This window comes from Pteronotus mesoamericanus, unplaced genomic scaffold (assembly GCF_021234165.1).
Source record: "Pteronotus mesoamericanus isolate MK-2021 breed Mesoamerican mustached bat unplaced genomic scaffold, CSHL_Meso_final contig_182, whole genome shotgun sequence".
Lineage (NCBI taxonomy): Eukaryota > Metazoa > Chordata > Mammalia > Chiroptera > Mormoopidae > Pteronotus > Pteronotus mesoamericanus.
This window is the reverse complement of record NW_026555078.1, coordinates 15,879,204-15,896,381: the sequence shown is the minus strand read 5'-3', so window position 1 is coordinate 15,896,381 and position 17,178 is coordinate 15,879,204. Positions and strand designations below refer to the sequence as shown.

The 17,178-nt window shown below is 56.5% G+C and overlaps 2 protein-coding genes across 2 annotated transcripts in view; both read right to left on the bottom strand.

Moving 5' to 3' along the window:
* NGB (neuroglobin) lies at positions 1-3,568 on the bottom strand. Its single transcript, XM_054566990.1, has 4 exons — positions 3,480-3,568; positions 2,263-2,374; positions 1,516-1,635; positions 1-135 (listed from the first exon to the last, which is right to left on the bottom strand). The coding sequence occupies exons 1-4, from the start codon at positions 3,566-3,568 to the stop codon at positions 1-3; spliced, it is 456 nt and encodes a 151-aa protein (XP_054422965.1).
* A 4,343-nt stretch (positions 3,569-7,911) lies between these two features.
* Positions 7,912-17,178, bottom strand: part of POMT2 (protein O-mannosyltransferase 2) — a 40,259-nt gene continuing 30,992 nt past the window's right edge. Inside the window, exons 14-21 of the mRNA XM_054567223.1 lie at positions 16,966-17,057; positions 15,809-15,885; positions 12,596-12,667; positions 12,271-12,330; positions 12,084-12,189; positions 10,991-11,131; positions 10,711-10,825; positions 7,912-9,897 (exon numbers count right to left, since the gene is read on the bottom strand). Of these exons, the coding sequence (XP_054423198.1) occupies positions 9,792-9,897; positions 10,711-10,825; positions 10,991-11,131; positions 12,084-12,189; positions 12,271-12,330; positions 12,596-12,667; positions 15,809-15,885; positions 16,966-17,057 (769 nt within the window). The 3' untranslated portion in view covers positions 7,912-9,791. The remainder of the gene's footprint in view (positions 9,898-10,710; positions 10,826-10,990; positions 11,132-12,083; positions 12,190-12,270; positions 12,331-12,595; positions 12,668-15,808; positions 15,886-16,965; positions 17,058-17,178) is intronic.

Here is a 17,178-nt window from a genome sequence, read left to right as displayed (position 1 = left end):
TTACTCGCCATCCCAGCCTCGACTCATGGCCCGTACCACGGCCCCATAGAGCTGGCTCCAGGCTGCGCGCACAGCGGGTGTGAAGGCAGGGCCCAGGCACTTCTCCAGCATGTAGAGCAGGGACTCGCCCACCGTCTGCAGAGGCAAGGAGCGCCTGTCATTCCTGAAGGCAGGGAGGCATCACGCCATTCCCCAGGCGAGAAGGCTGAGGCCTGGAGAGAGCTCCTGGCCTTTCTTCTCTCCTGAGCAGGACTCTGCCCCCATCCTTGGGTACCACGTTATACCCGCTTTGCCCCTGAAATGTGAGGCTTTATAGTAAACAAAGCATTTCACCCCACTCCCAGCCTTGCAACTACCCCATGAGCGAGGCCAAGGCATTGCCTGGGACCCCCAGCTCAGACCAAGCAAAGTCATTGCCCCTAGGCCTCAGTTTCCCCCTCTGCAAGGCAGCATTCATGGTGTTCAGAGCCCAGGCTCTGCAGCCAGATGGACCTGCGTTCACTTTCTGACCCCACCATTTATGAACTGTGACCTTGAGCAAGTTATGTCACCTCTCTGAGCCTCAGTCACTTCATCAGTTAAACAGAGAAAGTAAAAAAAAAAAAAGTTCTAATTCATCAGATTGCTGAAATGACTCAGTGAGATCATCCATAAAAAGCTCTTAGCATATCATCTACACACAGTAAGCCTCCAACAATAATAATGTTGGAGTCATAATAAAATAAGGTTTATTTATTCCACAAATATTTACTGACTATCTACTGAAGACCAGGCACTGTGCTAGTGCTGGAGATAGAGAAAACAAGACAAATTCAGTCCCTTCCTCAAGGTGCTTACCATCTGGCAAGGTGACTGGGCTGTGTGGTAAACTGTCACACCAGCAGCCCCCAGTGAACCTCACCTTGAGTAGGGGCCCTGAACCTTAACACTGGGCTCACCTGTGTGACTCGCTTTGGTCAATGGGACATTAGCCAGAGTAATGCACACAGAGTCTGAAAAAGCACTTGCACACCCGGGCTTGCCCTCTTGGCCCGCTCCCAATCCTTGAGCCCAGCTGCTACTCTGCAGAGATGCTCAGCTGGGCCACTGAATGAGGAGGCCACAGGGAGAGAGACCACAAGGATGACAGGTCACCCTGGAAATTCCATCCCCAGCTGAGCTCCCAGCTGGATGCACTGCATGAGCGACTCTAGCCATACCATGTGGAACAGAACAACCCCAGTGAGCCCAGACATTAGAAAGGGTTGTTTGTTTGGAATGGCCTTCCAAGCAATAGAAAACCGAGCAGACTGGCTAATCCCACAGGCTCCTGAGTTTTCCGTGGTTCTAAGAGAAGAAGAATTCGAGGCTCAGAGGGCTCAAGGCAGCCCGGGGTCACACAGCAGGTATGTAAGAGATGCAGGTCCAACAACCCTAGTCATGTGAGGGTACAGGAATGGGGAGATAAGGGAGGACTAGCAGAGAGCGGTGGCCTCCGATCAGGAGCCCAGGAGAGAGAAGAGCCCCTTTACCCACCGAGAAGGAGCTGAGCTTCACACCCACTGCACGGTGCTTCCTGCCCAGGCCGGCGAGGTACTCCTCCAGCGAGGACAGGTCCTCCACATTGGTCACCGCAGCATCAATCACGAGCATCACCTGTCAGGGCCGAGGTGGCAGTGAAACAGAATGGCTAGCGGAACCTCCCTGCTCACAGCCACAGTCGAGAACCTAGGGGTCTCAACTGGAGGTAAGAGAGGCCACCAGGACCCTCGGTTTTCAAGGATCAGAAATGGAAAGCAGCCCGTGTCTGCATACAGTAGGCACTCAGTGTGTGATGGCCAAACTACTAACACCACACACTGAAAGGAGTCTCTCTCTACTGAGGGGCTCAAAGCCCTAATCACGCTTGCATGGCAGTGTTTTCTGCCTGTGATGAGGGGAAACTGAGGCCCTATGACGGCCTCTAAGGAAACCCCAGCTTGGTGTTCATAGGCAGAGGGCTCCTAGTAGATGAGCGCCAGGACCCCCTAAAGGAGCCAGGGGGCAAGGCCAAGGGCAACAGCGGAGCTGGAACCAGCTGGCTAAGCACAGGGTGGAGGCGGAGGCTGATTCTGGCGCCCCAGCCTGGGCGCAGCTCAGCACAGAGGGGAAGGAGCAGGAGGCGGGCAAGACCAGGCTGGGGCAGAACACGGGAGCAGTTTTCTCTCTCCCCAGTCCCTCATTCTCTCCCAGGAAGGCGCTCTGCTGGGTCTCAGAGGCCCTCCTGCGGGGCCTTCCCCTCACCTTCCTGATGTGGTCCAGGAACTCAGGGGAGGAGAGGCAGTCCTCCGGGCTGGAGAACTGGCGACAGTTGTACTGGAAGAGGGGTAGCAGGTCGGGCTCCAGGTCAAACAGCCTGTAGGGGGAGGCCTGATGTCAGCCCTGGGCGTGAGCCCCCGAAGGCCCCGGCCAGGCCCGCCAGCCCAAGTGTTAAGTAACTTAGTGTTAAGAACTCCTTACACTTGCTGAGCACTGAGTCCTTTACACATGGTTAACTTGTGTATTCCTCACAATCCTAAACAGTGGGTACAATAGTTATCCCAGTTTTATAGAGGCAGCAGAAGCCCATAGAGGTTAAGTAACTTTCCTAAGGTCACACAGCGCGGGATCAGTGCCCCCACAGGGGGTGCCTGAGGAAAGAGTGGGCTTGAGGGGAAGCCGAGAGACACGAAGCAGCGAAGCAGCAGCTCTCAGCCACATCTGGGAGGGCTCGTCAGGGTTTTGTGCAATTCTTTGAACTTATTTTCCTTTTAAGGGTGGAGAGCTGAGGGGTTGGGAGTGGAGTGGGGTTGCAAAAGCTTCCTCAGAAATTCTGGAATAGCTTAGGGAGCCGAGGCTCCTGAAAAACCATGGTGGAACCTCTCGGTGATGGCAGAGCTGCTACCGAGAGACCCTCCCGCTGAGGTTGCAGGTTGCTCCCTCCCACTTAGGGGCTGGCGGCGCCCCCTTACCCCTCTTCCCAGTGGTGAGACTTGGGCATCCGTCATCCCCTCCCCGCTCTCTGTGCTAGTTTGGCCCTTTCCTCGGAAAGGTTCATCCTTTTCTTGGTGGCTGGAAGTGCGCTCTCCTGGGGCCTGGACCCCGTGCTCCGCCAGCCAGGCATCCAGCTCCGCTCCCTGGAGGAGCCGGCGGGGTGGCGGGGGAACCCCTTCCTCCTTTACTGGCAGCGGTGGGCAGCCCTGGAATTACCATCTCAGGAACGAACACTGCGGAGGGGCGGCGCCAGGGTGGCGTCGGGCGTAAAGGGATGGTGGGGACCCACTCCCGCCCCCAGAGCACCTCATTGGGACGGATGTACGGCGCTGGCCGGGGGAGAACAGAAGGGGTCCCGCTCCCACCTCCTCTGCAAACATCTGGAGGGTCCGTTTTCCCTCCTCTGGAGCCGGGCCAGCCGCCTCAAACCCACTCCCGGCCAGGTCCTCCGCACCCCCGCACCCCCGAGGCTCTCGGGCCACCCTCACCTGGTGAACAGGACTGTGCCATGCTCCAGGGGGCTGCGGCTCACCGCCCTCCAGCTCTGCCGGATCAGCTCGGGCTCTGGGGGCTCCATGCTCGCCCAGGGACGCAGAGCACAAGGCTGGGACCCTCGGGGCGCGAGCACCGTCACCACACGTGCGGCGCCATCTCTGCGGCGACGTGGGCCACTCCACACCCCTTGCAGCCCCTGCGCCTCGAGGCGCCCCAGCCCTGACGGCCCCTCTGACGCTTTCTGGGGACCCTGCTCCGGCTGCTGCTCCCTGCGCCCCGCGGCTCCGCGAGTGCCCCGCCTCGCACCGCCGGGGGCGGACCAACTGGGGCGCTTTAAAGCAACCGCGGCCCCCGCCCCTCTCCGTCCATCAAAGCGCGCGACTCGGGGCAACCGGCTCTGGCCAGAGACGACCTGGTGGCAGGGGCAATGGGGGCTTCAGAGCTTAACAGAAATAGTCAAGGCTTTCTGGTCCTCCGTTTCTCACCTGGAAACGGGTGGTAGCATTACCACCTACTTACTAGTCTGGGCACTGTTTTGAATTTGACCACCGTAGGTAGACTCTCCACAAACCTCGCTCAGACATTGCCTGGAAGCATTTGGGTCTGTCACTCCCTTCCTTCCTCCCCAGGGTCGGGCCTGGGAAGGCCAGGGCGCCTACCTGTACGACGAGGCTGAGTGGGGGGCAGGGCCCTCTGCCCTAGTTCGCATGTGGCTGAGGCATCGCCACACACTGGGGGCCACCGGGGCACCAAACGGCAGGCACAGGGCCAAGGCAGCAGCCCCTTCCAGCAGGGCAGGGCTTTCCTGAGACACAGTCTTTAGAGACCCGTAGGCCCCAATTCCAGTCCCAGCTCTGCTGGGACAAGGTGCAGCCTCTGGTGCAGCTGCTGTGAGCACTGCTTGCCTGGACGTGCGGGGAGTTAAGCTCCAACAGTCTACCAGCCCACGATTTTTAATAGACTTTTTCAAAGGTTAAATAGACGTACCACTTATGTTATTAAATCGAAGCCCAGGCACAGAACCGCATGCTTGCCATTCAGGGTTTCAAGTTGGTCACCTGTCAATTAGACCTAAGCTTTTCGCTTTCAAGTGTGAAAGTTCCTCAAGCCCCAGCCCAGTTCCAGTGGCCCAGCCTTGGGAGAGCAAGCACGGTTTTCACCGCGTTCACCATTGTTTGCGAGTGCCTGAGCCTGTCTCCTCAGTGTGCCCACTCCTGTCAGTTTCCTTGGCTGTGCTTAGCGTCCAGCTGGGCTGGGTGTTGAGCTCTCCGGGGGCCTCTCAGTCTACCTCCTTTGTTTTCACGGATACACATGAAGGGGGTGGGCTTTCAGGGCCCATCAGCTCGGGACAGGCTGCATCCCCACAGCCAGCCCTGTGCTAGGCAAGGCATGTTGAGTCCTCACCTCAGAGAACTTCTCCTTCCAGCCCTAAATCAGGACTAAGGGCCTCAGCAGAACTGGTCTTGCCTGTGTCCAACCAAGCCCAGCGAAGCCATCCAGCTGCTCTCCCTCTTCCAAGGACCGGGAGTGGAGCACCCCGGGGCCCTCTCTTTCCTGCCTCCACCGTCTCAGCCCTCTGGGCTGGAACAGGAGAGCAAGGCTGTAAAGCAGCCTGGATTGTGCCCTAAAGAGTCCAAGGGAACCTCACAGGAGAGCACGAAGGGCTGGAGGCTGAAAGGAGAAGGCGGCCAGGGGACTCGGGGGCTAGGCTTTCAGAGGGTCATCCCGGGGCCCTGCAGCCAGGTGTGGCAGCTCACGCTGGACACCTGCAGCCAGGTGTGGCAGCTCACACTGGGCAGCAGTGACGGCTCCAGTGACATCTACCTCCTTTCAGTGCCCAGATGCGCCATGCTCCACGCAGGCCACCTGGCTCATCAGGGTCTCCCCACTCCACCCCGTTTGCGTTTCCCGGAAGTAGTCTACATGCAGCACCCTTCTTGCCTCCTTTCCCCTTCGGACGGGGCCTGGGGTCTGATAAATCAGTGGGAGGTAATGGCCTCCACTAGTCAAATGGCGAAGTCAGCGCTCACTCTGCCCTTGTAGAGCCAGGAGGAGGCCAGAGAGGGCTGAGTGCACTCTAACCTCTGTTCCTCTTGGAGAAAAGGCCCAAGGATCTGGGTAGTGTGGTCCAACCAGAGATGGAAGGTCAGAATCCATATTTGAGTGGCTGGGAAGAAGTCACAGGAGCTCCCCTCCCTGGCTGGCATCTGCCCATGACTTGGGCAGGAGGTTCTAATTGAGGAGCGAGTTCAAATGCTATTCTAGAGCCAGTGCTGCCATTGGGATAAATTATAATCAACAATAATAAAGAGCTAGCATTTATTCAGCATTTATGTCTAGATACTGTGCAAGGTGGGTTTTTTGTTTTTGTTTTTGGGGGGTTTTTTGGGGGTTTTTTGTTTTGTTTTTTTTGCATCATGAACTCTTTTCATCCTCATGATAACTCTATGAAGTATGCACTATTTGTTATACCCTTGTTTTACCATTGAGGAAGTGGAGGTAAAGAGGTTAAGTAACTAACCCAAGGTCACATAGTCAATAAGTGGTAGGGCCAGGATTTGACCTCAGGTCTAACTCTGGCCTGTCCTTAGGCCTCCACACTCCACTGCCTCCCTCACTTTCATGGACTGTGACCAGAAGCTGTGTCCATAACTCAGACCAAGCCAAGGCCACTGGGTCTGGGTCAATGGTGTATTGGAATTGGCTCTTAGATGGCTTGTGAGAGCCCACAGTATGCATCTTTCCAACTCATAAAGTGACATCAGGTTGATAGCCTGGAAATAGGGCATGGTAGGGGCATTTACACCATGAAAATTGACAAATGCTGCAAGTCAGGGCTTTTTTCCTCCCAGAAAACCAGTGGTCCGGGTGCACCAGGAAACAGCAGGCCCTAGAGCAACTGTCAACGTGTCAAGCAGAGGGCAAGGGACCAGGCTGAACCTGGACACCCGTGAGCTGAGTCCACTCTTCTCCTCAAGGGAAGCAGGTCTGCCAGGTTTTCCTGGGAAGGTGCTTCTAGTCCCAGGGCCAGGCTGGAGAGGCAGAAAAAACCCAACTTGGTGCTTAGTCCAAGTTCCACTAATTACTAATGGTGGGACCGTAGGCAAGTAATCTAATCTCCCATGGGTAGAATGGGGACAAAAACAGCAGTGACGTCACTGGGCCTCTATGAGATTAAGCGCCACAGATGTGCTGGGGCTCAGTAAACTAAACTGTGCCAGTCAAGAAGCATTTGGTCCTTTTCTAACCTGCCGATCCTCAGCACCTCCCATCTGCTGAAGATCTGCGTGACCCCCTCCCCCACCCCCACTCTTGGTCCTAAGAGGGAGGTGGTCAGTTAGCCCAGAAGACCCCAAGCTGCACAGTGCGGTGCTCCTCCTCTCCTCCCCAGCTGCTGTCTGACACAGGTCAGCTCTGACCTACTTTGGACCCTTGACATCCGTCCTGATAACAGAAAGCTCCTGTCAAGACGGGGGTAGAATGGAAGCTGCTGCAAGACTGGGCCACTGAGCTGTCTCAGAAGCCCATGACTGTTACTTTCGCTCACCTCTTTCTATGCTGTGTGGGCAGATTAAAAGAGAAGCAAGCAGGTCCAGCTTCCTACCTATTTTGGAGTAACTTTAAATAAAACAAAATAACCAACATGACTCAAGTAACCTTATACATGGCATATACCCCAAATGCCCTGCGGGGGTAAAATCAGGCTCACCTGCTCAGCCCAGGGCCTCTGCTGGAACGAGAACGGACTCAGACCTGAGACACAGCAGAATGGTTCTTGCACTCAAAACATTCTTTTCCTCTTTCTGGGAGCCAGAGGGCAAGTCAGATTCAATTAAGTACAACAAGAACAACATGCCATTCAAAATAAGAGCTATTTATTACAAAAGTAAATGGCCTTTGATTATCTGTGGAAATTTTTTTTTTTTAATATAAAATGTGACTCAAGCAGCTGGCTGGAGGTTGGGCTGACCAACAAACGTGTTCCTCCTCCACCAGCAAGTTTGTGGGGCATGTGCATTTCTGCCAATTGTTGAGGGGGCAGGAGGCCATAGTGAAAGCACCACCCTCACAGCCCCTCCTCCCTGCATCTTCCAATGGTAGAACCGCAGCGCTGGGAGCCGCATCCAGGCATGTGGCCTTGACCCCAGAGAAGTAGCTGCCAGTCTGGGCAGGGAGAAAGAAGAGGGAGTGAGCAGACAACTGCCCTTCTCCCATCCTTGCAAAGCAGTGCAAGAAACAGAGGGACACTTTGTCCCTAGTGTGGCCAAAGTCGGAGAGATGGGCAGGAAACTGCCTGAGCCCCCTCCTTCCTCACCAAACCCCCCTACTCCCCGCCCCTCAGAGCTCCTCCCTTCCCACGAGTCCTATTAGGAAATACAAGGCACATGGGAACATCAGCCACCTCCTGGTTGTCATTGTGTGCCACTCTTCTTTACTAAAGGCCAAGCGCAGATTCCTGCGATCTACCTCCAGGAGAGCCTACCCAGGTGGCTGCCCCCGCCCAACCCAGAAGAAACCAACTCCACCTATGGGCGGGAGGGGAGGGCAGTAACAGGGTGGAAGGGGTGTGCAGAGGCTTCTCTGTCCCTGTTCTCCTTTGCTTCCAGAAATGCAATTAAGCAAGCAGTCCAGACTCAGCCCACAGGAGGCAGCTCTTCCTGCTGGGGGAAGTCAAAAGGGCTGTAGCCCTGGGAGAGGGAGGTCATCAGGCCCCAGATCTAATTAACAAACCTGCCTCGCTTTTGATATTGCTGTATTTCCTCTATTAACATTAATGATGGCTGGTCTGAAAGTCCAAGCATGGCCAGAAGCTTCCCTCCCCATCACCCAGTAGGGAGCACAGCCTGTCCCCAGGACCAATTTCCAGTCTCCGTGGCAACCGCCTCTGAAGATGCTCTGAAGAGCTGTGACCCTGTCAGAGTTGGTAGGGGCTACAGAGAAGGGAAGATGGAGTGTGGCAGGGGCTCGGCATTAACCTTGAAGCATCAGGGTCCTCTGAGACCAAACAAATATGCTGTCAAGCACGGGGAGGAGGGCGGCGGGCGGAAGGGCTGGCCTGGAGTTGGTTCTGCGGCAACCCAAGGGTTTTCTTAATCCCTTTCATTTGGGGAGGAAGTGAAAGGAACAGCTCTGAGCTTCTTGCTCGGGCTTCAAAGTGATGGAGAGGAGAAGTGTTAGTGCACCTCTAGGTGCTCGGGGTCTCTGGGGGAAAAGATTGGTGAGGCTGTGACACAGAGGAAGGGGAACGAAGGGGAGCGAAAGGGGGTGCCAGCAGGGGAAGACTCGAGCAGTAAAACTGGGGAACACTGAGTGACACCGGGGCCCCAGCGCAGCACCACGCAGGCCCCACTCTGCCACACATCCACCTCAGCTGCCGAGCGAGGGGCCCAAGGGCGCTCCCGGCCATTGGGAGAACGCGTCTGTCCTCTTGTCACAGCCAGGCCGGAGGCAGAGGGACAGGATGGGTAGCGAGGAACCACTTCTGGCACCCAGGGCCTGGGAACCCAAGGATAGGGCACCATTCCTCCCTCCAATATCATCGTGTGACACTCTCAGAGAGTGAGGGACCAAGGGCCAACCCAGGGCTGGCAGGTCCTCAGCTGCCTCACGCTGGAGCCCAGCCCCTGTGCACACTGCAGGCCAGAAGTCCAGCCACCTGCTGCACGCAGATGTTCTGGCGGCAGCCACACGCGGAAGTGGCTGGGAGGCCGGCCCCCCCACACCCCCACTCAGGGGCGCTCGGCCGAACTTGCTCGTTTGTGAGAAGGAGGGCAGCATAGCTCTGCCAGTCCCATCTGCTCTGCCCGTGCCAGTGTCTCCGGGTGGGGCCAGCGCCCTCAGCCCTCTTGAGGGTCAGAGGATTATTGCTGGGTCTTACAAACCAAATCCAGTGTGAGAAAGACACCAGAAAATACTACTGTTGCCCTGGACTGTTTCTTAGAGTTTGTGACACTCGGCTGTTCGCAGTCCCAGTCTACGTCCCACAGGTATGTGGACAAACGTGCTCTCACACTCCCACGCGCTCGCGCACACTCCTCCTTCCTTATGCTGCACGCCTGGGGGAACGGGCCTGGGCGACAGCGTCCGCCCTCGGTGGCTGCGCCATCCCCAGTGGTGCACTTTGCAGGCAGGGCCTCTCCCTCTGGTGTCGGGGTGAATTCCGGGTCTGCCCCTGGAGCTTGGTCCTAGCAGGCAACAGGGTTCCTCAGGCAGCTGCCTCGCGGCTGGAAGGTCCAGGGCCTGGCTCCACAGCTGGCCATCCCCCAGGAAGTTCCTGCACTGAGGCTGCAGTTCTTGCAGTGGCTTCAAAAGTCCCATGATTCCAGCCACCTCAGTCCTGCCATCGGACTTTGGGGGTCCTGGGCCAGGGGACCGACCATCCCGTAAGCGAGAGGGTGGAAGAGGTAGAAGCTGTAAGAGAAATCCAGAGGGAGGCCGTTGGCATCCCGGTGCCTCCGCAGAGACCAGCGGCCCCAGGGGCCTTTCAAACGCAGCTCCTCCTGCTGGAGCTCATCGGAGCTTCTCTGCCTAAGGGGCCTATTCCCTTCTGACGCCCTGTCTGCCCGAGTTCACATTGGCACACTGTAGCCTGAGAGCTTAGGAGATGCTGACTTAATGACAATATAGGAAAGGGCTCTTCCCCAGAGGCCCAGGAAAGAGACAAGAGTGTTAAAATGTGAAAGTGCTCTCAGGTCACACATCACCATTCCCTGTCCCCATGTTTACATGGCCCCCCAGCCCCTACAGGCCAATAACTCCCAACAGGTGGTCTACGAGGTTCGCAAGGTGGGGAGAGGAGGGGTGGCTTTCCAAACAACACCCTCCGCCCAGTTATTCTGAGCCACACCACATGCCTCTCACCCCAGGACCCACCCTCTCCCTCACCCCACTGCACACAGTCCCAGGAGGGAGTCACCGTGTCCAGAGAGGGGTGCCCCCCAGGTGGGCCTGTGGAACAAAAGCTGGGAACCACCGGCAGAAGGAAAGCGTGCAAAGACTTAGCCCCACCTTTCTCCGATTTCGCTGCAGGTTAGAGTCCCCTGGGGAGCTCTGAAAACTGTGGCCGACAGGGCCAAACTGGGCTCATGCGAATCAAACCTCTGGAGATGGGGCCCAGGCACCGGCACGCTTCAAATGCACCTCAGGGGACGCTAAGATGCACCTGGGGCTGAGGCAGAAGGGTGGGGGCTGGGAGCAGCAGCGCAAAGTGCAGGGCATGCTCACCTGTAGGCGGCTCCCAGGAGCAGGCTCAGGACGCCGACCACGTGGATGCCGCCGGCCAGCAGCGAGGGCGCCAGGCGCCAGGCCCAGAGCCGCAGGAGCGTGTCCCACAGGAGGCCTGGCGGACAGGAGAGAAACCAAGCCCCGCCCGCCGGAGGAGGACTTCAGGTGCCCACAGAGATGCCCTCTCAGCACTGCCGCTCCACGGGGGCCTCCCGTCCCACCCCACCCCCTGCCGTCCCTGCCCCCCACCTCTCTCCCAGTCCAGGGGGGCGGTGCTGACCTGTCAACATGGTGGAGAAGAGCATGGCGGGGAAGTAGTGGTGGAAGTAGAGGACCCGGCCCATCAGGAAGAACGGGAAGTAATGGAGCGCCCAGCCGAGCAGCAGCTGACCTCCTCCTCGCAGTAGCACCTGGGACAGCCCTGGGCCAAGAAGTGGAGCCCGAGTCAGCAGGCGGGGGTGGGGGCAGAGAGCTTGGGCTGGAGTCCAGCTCTGCCCCTTCCTTGTGTGTCATGAAACGGCCGCATCACCTGACGGGGCCTTCCTTCTCTCACCTGGGCCAAGCCGAACAGCCCTGCGGCGGCAGCAGGAGAGGAGCAGCTGGCTCTCAGGAGCCCTGCTCACTACGCACCCAACCCAGCGAGGCCTCAGCACCCACGGCACAGGTGCTAGAGACCGGCAGGAGGAGGCAGCACAGCCTTCACAGACACCAAAATCCCGCGTGCCCTCCAGACAGCTCCCCCCACCTCCGTCTCCCACGTCTGCTGCCATGCAGACCCCAGCAGCGGCAGACAGGGCTGAGCAAGGTCAGAGGGGAGGGCGGACAGGGACAGGAGGGAGTCTGGGATCTGGCTGTGCAGACGGAGCTGCAGAGGCCACAACAGCCTGTGCGAATGTCTCCGGTGTGGTGGTCCGTGGCCTGGCAGCTAAATTACCAGGAACAACACTAGGATGGGGACCCACAGACCGCGCCCCGTGGGCTCCTCTCTACCCCACTGGAGGGCAGGGCCAGGGAACAAGGAGGGGCAAAAGAGAAAAGATGGGCAGCTCTGTGTGGAGCACAGAGGTTAGAAGTGAAGACTCTGAACTCAGGCTGCTTGGGTTTGACCCTCAGCTCTAGCACTTGCAAGCATACATCCTGCAACAAGTTTCTTAACCTCTTGTGCCTTGGTTTCCTAATCCACAGAGCGGGGCAATGATCCCTACCCTCCAGGGTGGCAGGGAGGATGCAGTGCTTAACACTTGGTGACTGTGAGCTTTAAGACGCAAAGGAGAAGGGGAAGAGCAGCCCATCAATGGGCAGCCCTTCCCCTGGCTGAGGCGCCCTGCCTGCCAGCTGCCAGGTCAGGGGACAGAGAGGCCCAGGGACCTGACCTTCAACCTCCGCAGGCAGACGCGTCCCTCGCTGCACAGCGACAGCCACGATGCTCCCTGAGAGAAGGTAGAGGGCGAGGCTCACCAGGTTCAGCCACCACACCACCTGCGTGGAGGCAAGGACAGGTGGTGAGAGGAGAGCCACAGCTCTCCACGGGCGGCGTGAGGGTCCTCGCCGGGCACTCACCGGGTTGCCGAGCAGATACACTCGGAAGTCTGTGTCGTTGATCCCTGAGAAGCGCAGGCCCTGGGGGGCAGAGGACGCGCAGCTGATCAGGGGGCCCAGCTCTTCCTGGCTGCACACGTTCCAGGGGAGATCGCCTTTCCCAGACAGGGAGCCTGGGCAGGAGCTCCCTGGGAGGCTGGGTCAGAGCCAGGGTAGGACACAGAGCCTGGCTCTGCCACCCCGTGCCAGGCCACAAGGCCTCTCCCCGTCACCCCACCTACACCAAGTCTCGACGGTACCTTTCTTGGCTTCACTTCCTGAGAGGAGCTCTAGCCTCAGGCCCTACCTGGTAGTTGATAGGCCAGTGCCAGGGTTTGGATGTGAATTCATTGTCCTTGGGCTTGAGGCCACTGTTCCCCTGTAGGAAGGTGGCAGAGAAAAGCTAGTCAGAGCCGACCGATCGAGGGGGCCAACAGAAACGGGCGGCACGGGTTCTCTGATAAACGGCCAGGCATCGGGAGAAACCCTCTCCTCTCTCCCCCTTGCAGGAAGAACCAGGCGCTCACTCCCGGTCACTGCCCACCTGCCCACACCAATGGCCCTACTGCTCCCAACACGCAAGCCCCCGATCCCCACCTGAAAGTCCCGTTGGGCCCCCTCTGCCTGAGAGAAAGAGGAATGAGGGCTTCACTTCTTGTGGGCACAAAATGCGCGCCCATCGTGCAGCCCAAGGACAGGGGTCAGGAGGGCGAGGAGCGGGCACATAAAATCAGGGCTGACTTATCTGTCCCCGCAGAAGGCCAATTTCAAACACGAGCCCAGGAACACAGGGGAGTTCCTGAACTTTGAAAATTTCACTTTAGACCAGTGTTATCAACTTTTTAAATTACTGCCCCTCCCAGATTTTTTAGACACTTTTTTTCCTAAACACCCCCCACCATGAAATTGTAATACCATAGCTATACTGTAAATCTGCTTGTATACTGTGTGAATACTTGTGCTTTACACATGAAAAAGTTAAGGAGTCCTTGTCCTCTGAAGACACATTTTATCCACTGGAAGAGACATCACTCAGCTGAGAGTGCACACTTAGCCTGAGGGACCCCCACTCAGCTCCTTTAGTCCAGTTGCCAAGAATACCTAATGACTGTGTCTACACGGCAAAACCAGGCCTGTGCTGGAACAAGAAGGAAACGGATCAGGCTCCTGGATCCTAACCACCAGGACTGGTACTCGCCTCATCATCAGGGTACACAGAGAGGCACTTCCCAGAAGAGGAGCAAGGTGCTGTGGGTCAGGTCAGGGTTTCTCCACCTCGGCCCCACTGCCATTTGGGGCTGGAGACGCCTTTGGTGTGGGGCTGTCCTGGGCCATGCAAGGTGCTTAGCATCCCTGGGTCTGCCCACTAGATGCCAGAAGCAGCCCTACCCCTCAGCTGTGCCAACCAAAATCATCTTTAACCATTGCCCAATATCCCCTGGGAGGCAAAATCACCCTGTTAGAACCACTGGTCTAGCCCACAAAAGATTCAGGATCTGGCTGGTGTAGCTCAGTGGATTGAGCACTGGCCTACAAACTGAAAGGTTGTTAGTTCAATTCCCGATCAGGGCACATGCCTGGGTTGCAGGTGAGGTCCCCGGCTGGGGGCATGTGAGAGGCAACCTATCGATCATCAATCATCCCTCTCCTTCTCCCTTCCTTCCCCTCTCTCTAAAAAATAAATAAAATCTTTTTTTAAAAAAAGAAAGATCCAGAAGGTCTGGTTCAGTGAACCACCACCCAGTGCCTTATAATCCAACTACCTGAGAGACTGGGAATTATTTGCAGGCCCCCATACAATAGCTGTGTTGCTCTTCCAGGGACCAACTGCCATGGGGGTGTCAGACCCAAAGGGGGCAGCCGCGCAGCCCCTGAATCGCTGTGGCCACCTGAAAGGCCCCAGAATGAAGAGTGAATCATTCTGGACCCCAGAGCACCAGCTGAGGGAAATCAATTCCTTCAGATCAGTGCCGTCCAGTCCCAAACTCAGGGACTCCAGCCAGAGCTCTAACAACCCAAGGGTATCCTGGTCACTACATTACGCTCCGAGGAATCCAGCTCCTCTACTAAACCAACATGGAAGGAAAGATCTGTAACCATTACAGGCGTGTGCATTTGTACATGTTCCCTATGCTTAACGCCTGCGGTGGGCTTGTCCCAGCTAACCCCCTACAGGCCTTCTCCGCCCGGGCGAGGCCCTCCACGCGGCCGGCAGGAAACGGCTCTCCGCTGCAGTTTCTGTCTGGACTATTTTGATCTCTTTCCCTGTCCTGACTCTACATTGGCTGAGCAAGAAAGGTCCCCTATGTCCCTTTTCTTCTTGTACTCCACCTCTTAGATAATGAAAGAATGAATGATACTATTTAGGCTTTGTCTTAAAATTCTACCCAGACCTAGAATGGTACTTTGACTGACAAGCACACATTCAAAAGAGCTATGTCATCAGGCCCCAGTGACAGCTACAAGCAGAAAGTCAGGGAAGAAGTGACCCAGAGACTGCTCGCTGTCAACTCGTCACCGCCCAATGCGCAGAAATGACAAAAGTTGAATTTTTAAATTTAATCTGGTGATTTAAGTCAACTGTATTCACTGATATTGCTTACATAATCATTTCCAGAAAAGTCCACTTGACAATGGGGAAATAATGGCTGCTGCAGGGGTGAAAACACAGCGCTTCCAAGCACGGCTCCTGCAGGGCACCCGCTTTCCTCAGACTGGCGGAGAGGGGCATCTCCCTAAACGCCGAAACTGCAGTGGGGTTTGTCCAGCTCCCAGGGGAAAGTTAAGCGGGGTGGGGGGTGGGGGGAAGGTTCTCGATGGAATGATTTCCTCTCTCAATTGTTCCTAAACCTTTGACGCCGCAACTGCTGTCAGCTACTAAGGATACAGAGCACAAACAGCGAGTCTTAGAAAACCTTAAAACAATCAGCCATGCCCCTCAATGGTCTGCTTCGGTCTGGGAACACGAGTGGGCTCGTGGTTAGGATTTTATGCTGCATGTAAACAACACACCCTAATTGTCCTAAGTTGAGCTAGTTGTCCTAATTGCTCATAATTTCATACGATGGAATGAGCTACCAGTGTCTCGGAATCTTCAGCCAAGGCCACTCTGACTTGCAGGGCTCTGCCCCTGCGCAGATCTGAGAATCCCCAAGAGGCGGAGGAATGCGGCGGCCACTTGTACTGCCCCCGGGAGCCTGCCAGCCTGGCCCTGATGCCTGGATCCACTATGGACACTCAGCCCTGTGACTCCAGGTGAGGTCTTAATCTCTCTGTGCCTCATCTGTGCACCCGGAACAACGGTCTCCATAGGACTGTAATAAGTATTAAATTAGTTAATATATGTATAGTGCTTAGAGTAGTGCCTCGCACATAGAGCTACATAGGTCTTCACTGGTACCATAGCTATCGTCATCATCATCTTCATCACCACCATCACTCTGTGATAAACGGAAATGCCTTTGAAGGCCAACTAAACCAAGACTCTCGGAGAAGCCACCAAATCGGAGGGGACCATTACCCGGATCATCACCATGTGGGACTCCAGCAAGATCTCAGGAAAACTAGGCTGCAGCACGTCCAGGCTGATGTTTGGCACTAGAAAAAGGACAGAGTAGAAAACCTGAGCCACACATTCTCCCTCGTAGCTGCCCACGGTCCCCGCATGGCTGCCGGAGTCTGCATGTAGCTTTCCTGACAGGCTGACTACCGAGTTGGTGGAAGCGCTGAGGAGAGGGAAGGAAGCTTGGCCCCACTCTTGATTATTCATTCAGCTAGTATCCAGCGCATCAGGCATCCCGGGAAACACACAGGCAACAGGCAACAGGCCCGGCCCGGGGAGCCCCGCAGCTCTCGGCACAGCGGCACTTCATTTCGGCGCTGCTGCAAGTGCTGCCCTCCCCTGCTCGGCAGGCTGTAGAGACAGGGACCAAGTCTACCTCATTCGCCGATATCTCCCCAGGGCCCCGCACGGTTCTGTCATACTCAATAAAGAGTTCTTTAGTTCATGAATTAGCCGGCTGGTTAAATTAGGAGTTAAGAAGAATGAAATAGGAGCACAGAGAGGAGAAATCAAGCAGGAGCAAGAAGAGGGCAGGAGCAATAAGAGCACTGAGATGAATCCAAAGGCTCATGGAGCTGAAGAGGGAGCCACAGTGGAAGTGTCCGACCGCAGCCTGGGAGCACTGCGAGGGGCTCCGACAAAGGGCTGTGGCCAGGCCTGTGGCTGTCGCTTCCAGGAAAACGTGTTGGCTGGATGTGGGGAGGGCAGGCGCTCCACACAGGGGCGTGGAGGGAAAGCCCCAGCCTACGCTAAGCCCTGAGTGGGGGGAGGTGGCCACGTGCAGGAGACAGAGAGCCCAGAGGTGAGGAGACACAGGGACCTGCAGCAAAGGTGCCAAGTGGAAGAAAACCACCCAGCGAAAGGCAAGGAAAGTGGAAACGAGCTCTGGCCTTGAGTGAGGTCCCTGGTCACTTCAAGGAGCGGAGTTTAAGTGAATGGGAAGGAAGAGGAGCCACCTATCTAGACAACTCTTAGAAAGAGATTAGATTTAAAAAAGAAAGTGGAAACAATAAGGGAAAGCGGCAGCAGCGTCTATAAGGGTGTCTCTCTCTAAGGTAAGAGTTGCTTCTAACGGTCTCTTCCTGAGAGCCAGCCCAGGAAGTGCCCTCACTCACATTTGGGATTGATGTGGTCCTCCACATTCCAGATGGAGCTGGGGGTTTCCTTCAGGTATGGATTGCAAGTGACTTCCACCTGCTCCCAGCCCCTGTGAAGAAAGGCGGTCACTGAGGTCTCTCGGGAGCCCCGCAGCTCACCAGAGAGCAGCACCATCGGCTGCCCCTCAGTCCGTGGCAGCCCCTTTTCCAACCCGGCAGCCATGCTTTTTA

Excerpts from the sequence above, each read along its gene's own strand:
- NGB (XM_054566990.1), bottom strand. The coding sequence starts at position 3,568 with ATGGAGCCCCCAGAGCCCGAGCTGATCCGGCAGAGCTGGAGGGCGGTG. Across the intron at positions 2,375-3,479 it reads GGCACAGTCCTGTTCACCAG|GCTGTTTGACCTGGAGCCCG; the intron begins GTGAGGGTGGCC and ends CTCCCCCTACAG. Across the intron at positions 136-1,515 it reads TGAAGCTCAGCTCCTTCTCG|ACGGTGGGCGAGTCCCTGCT; the intron begins GTGGGTAAAGGG and ends TTGCCTCTGCAG.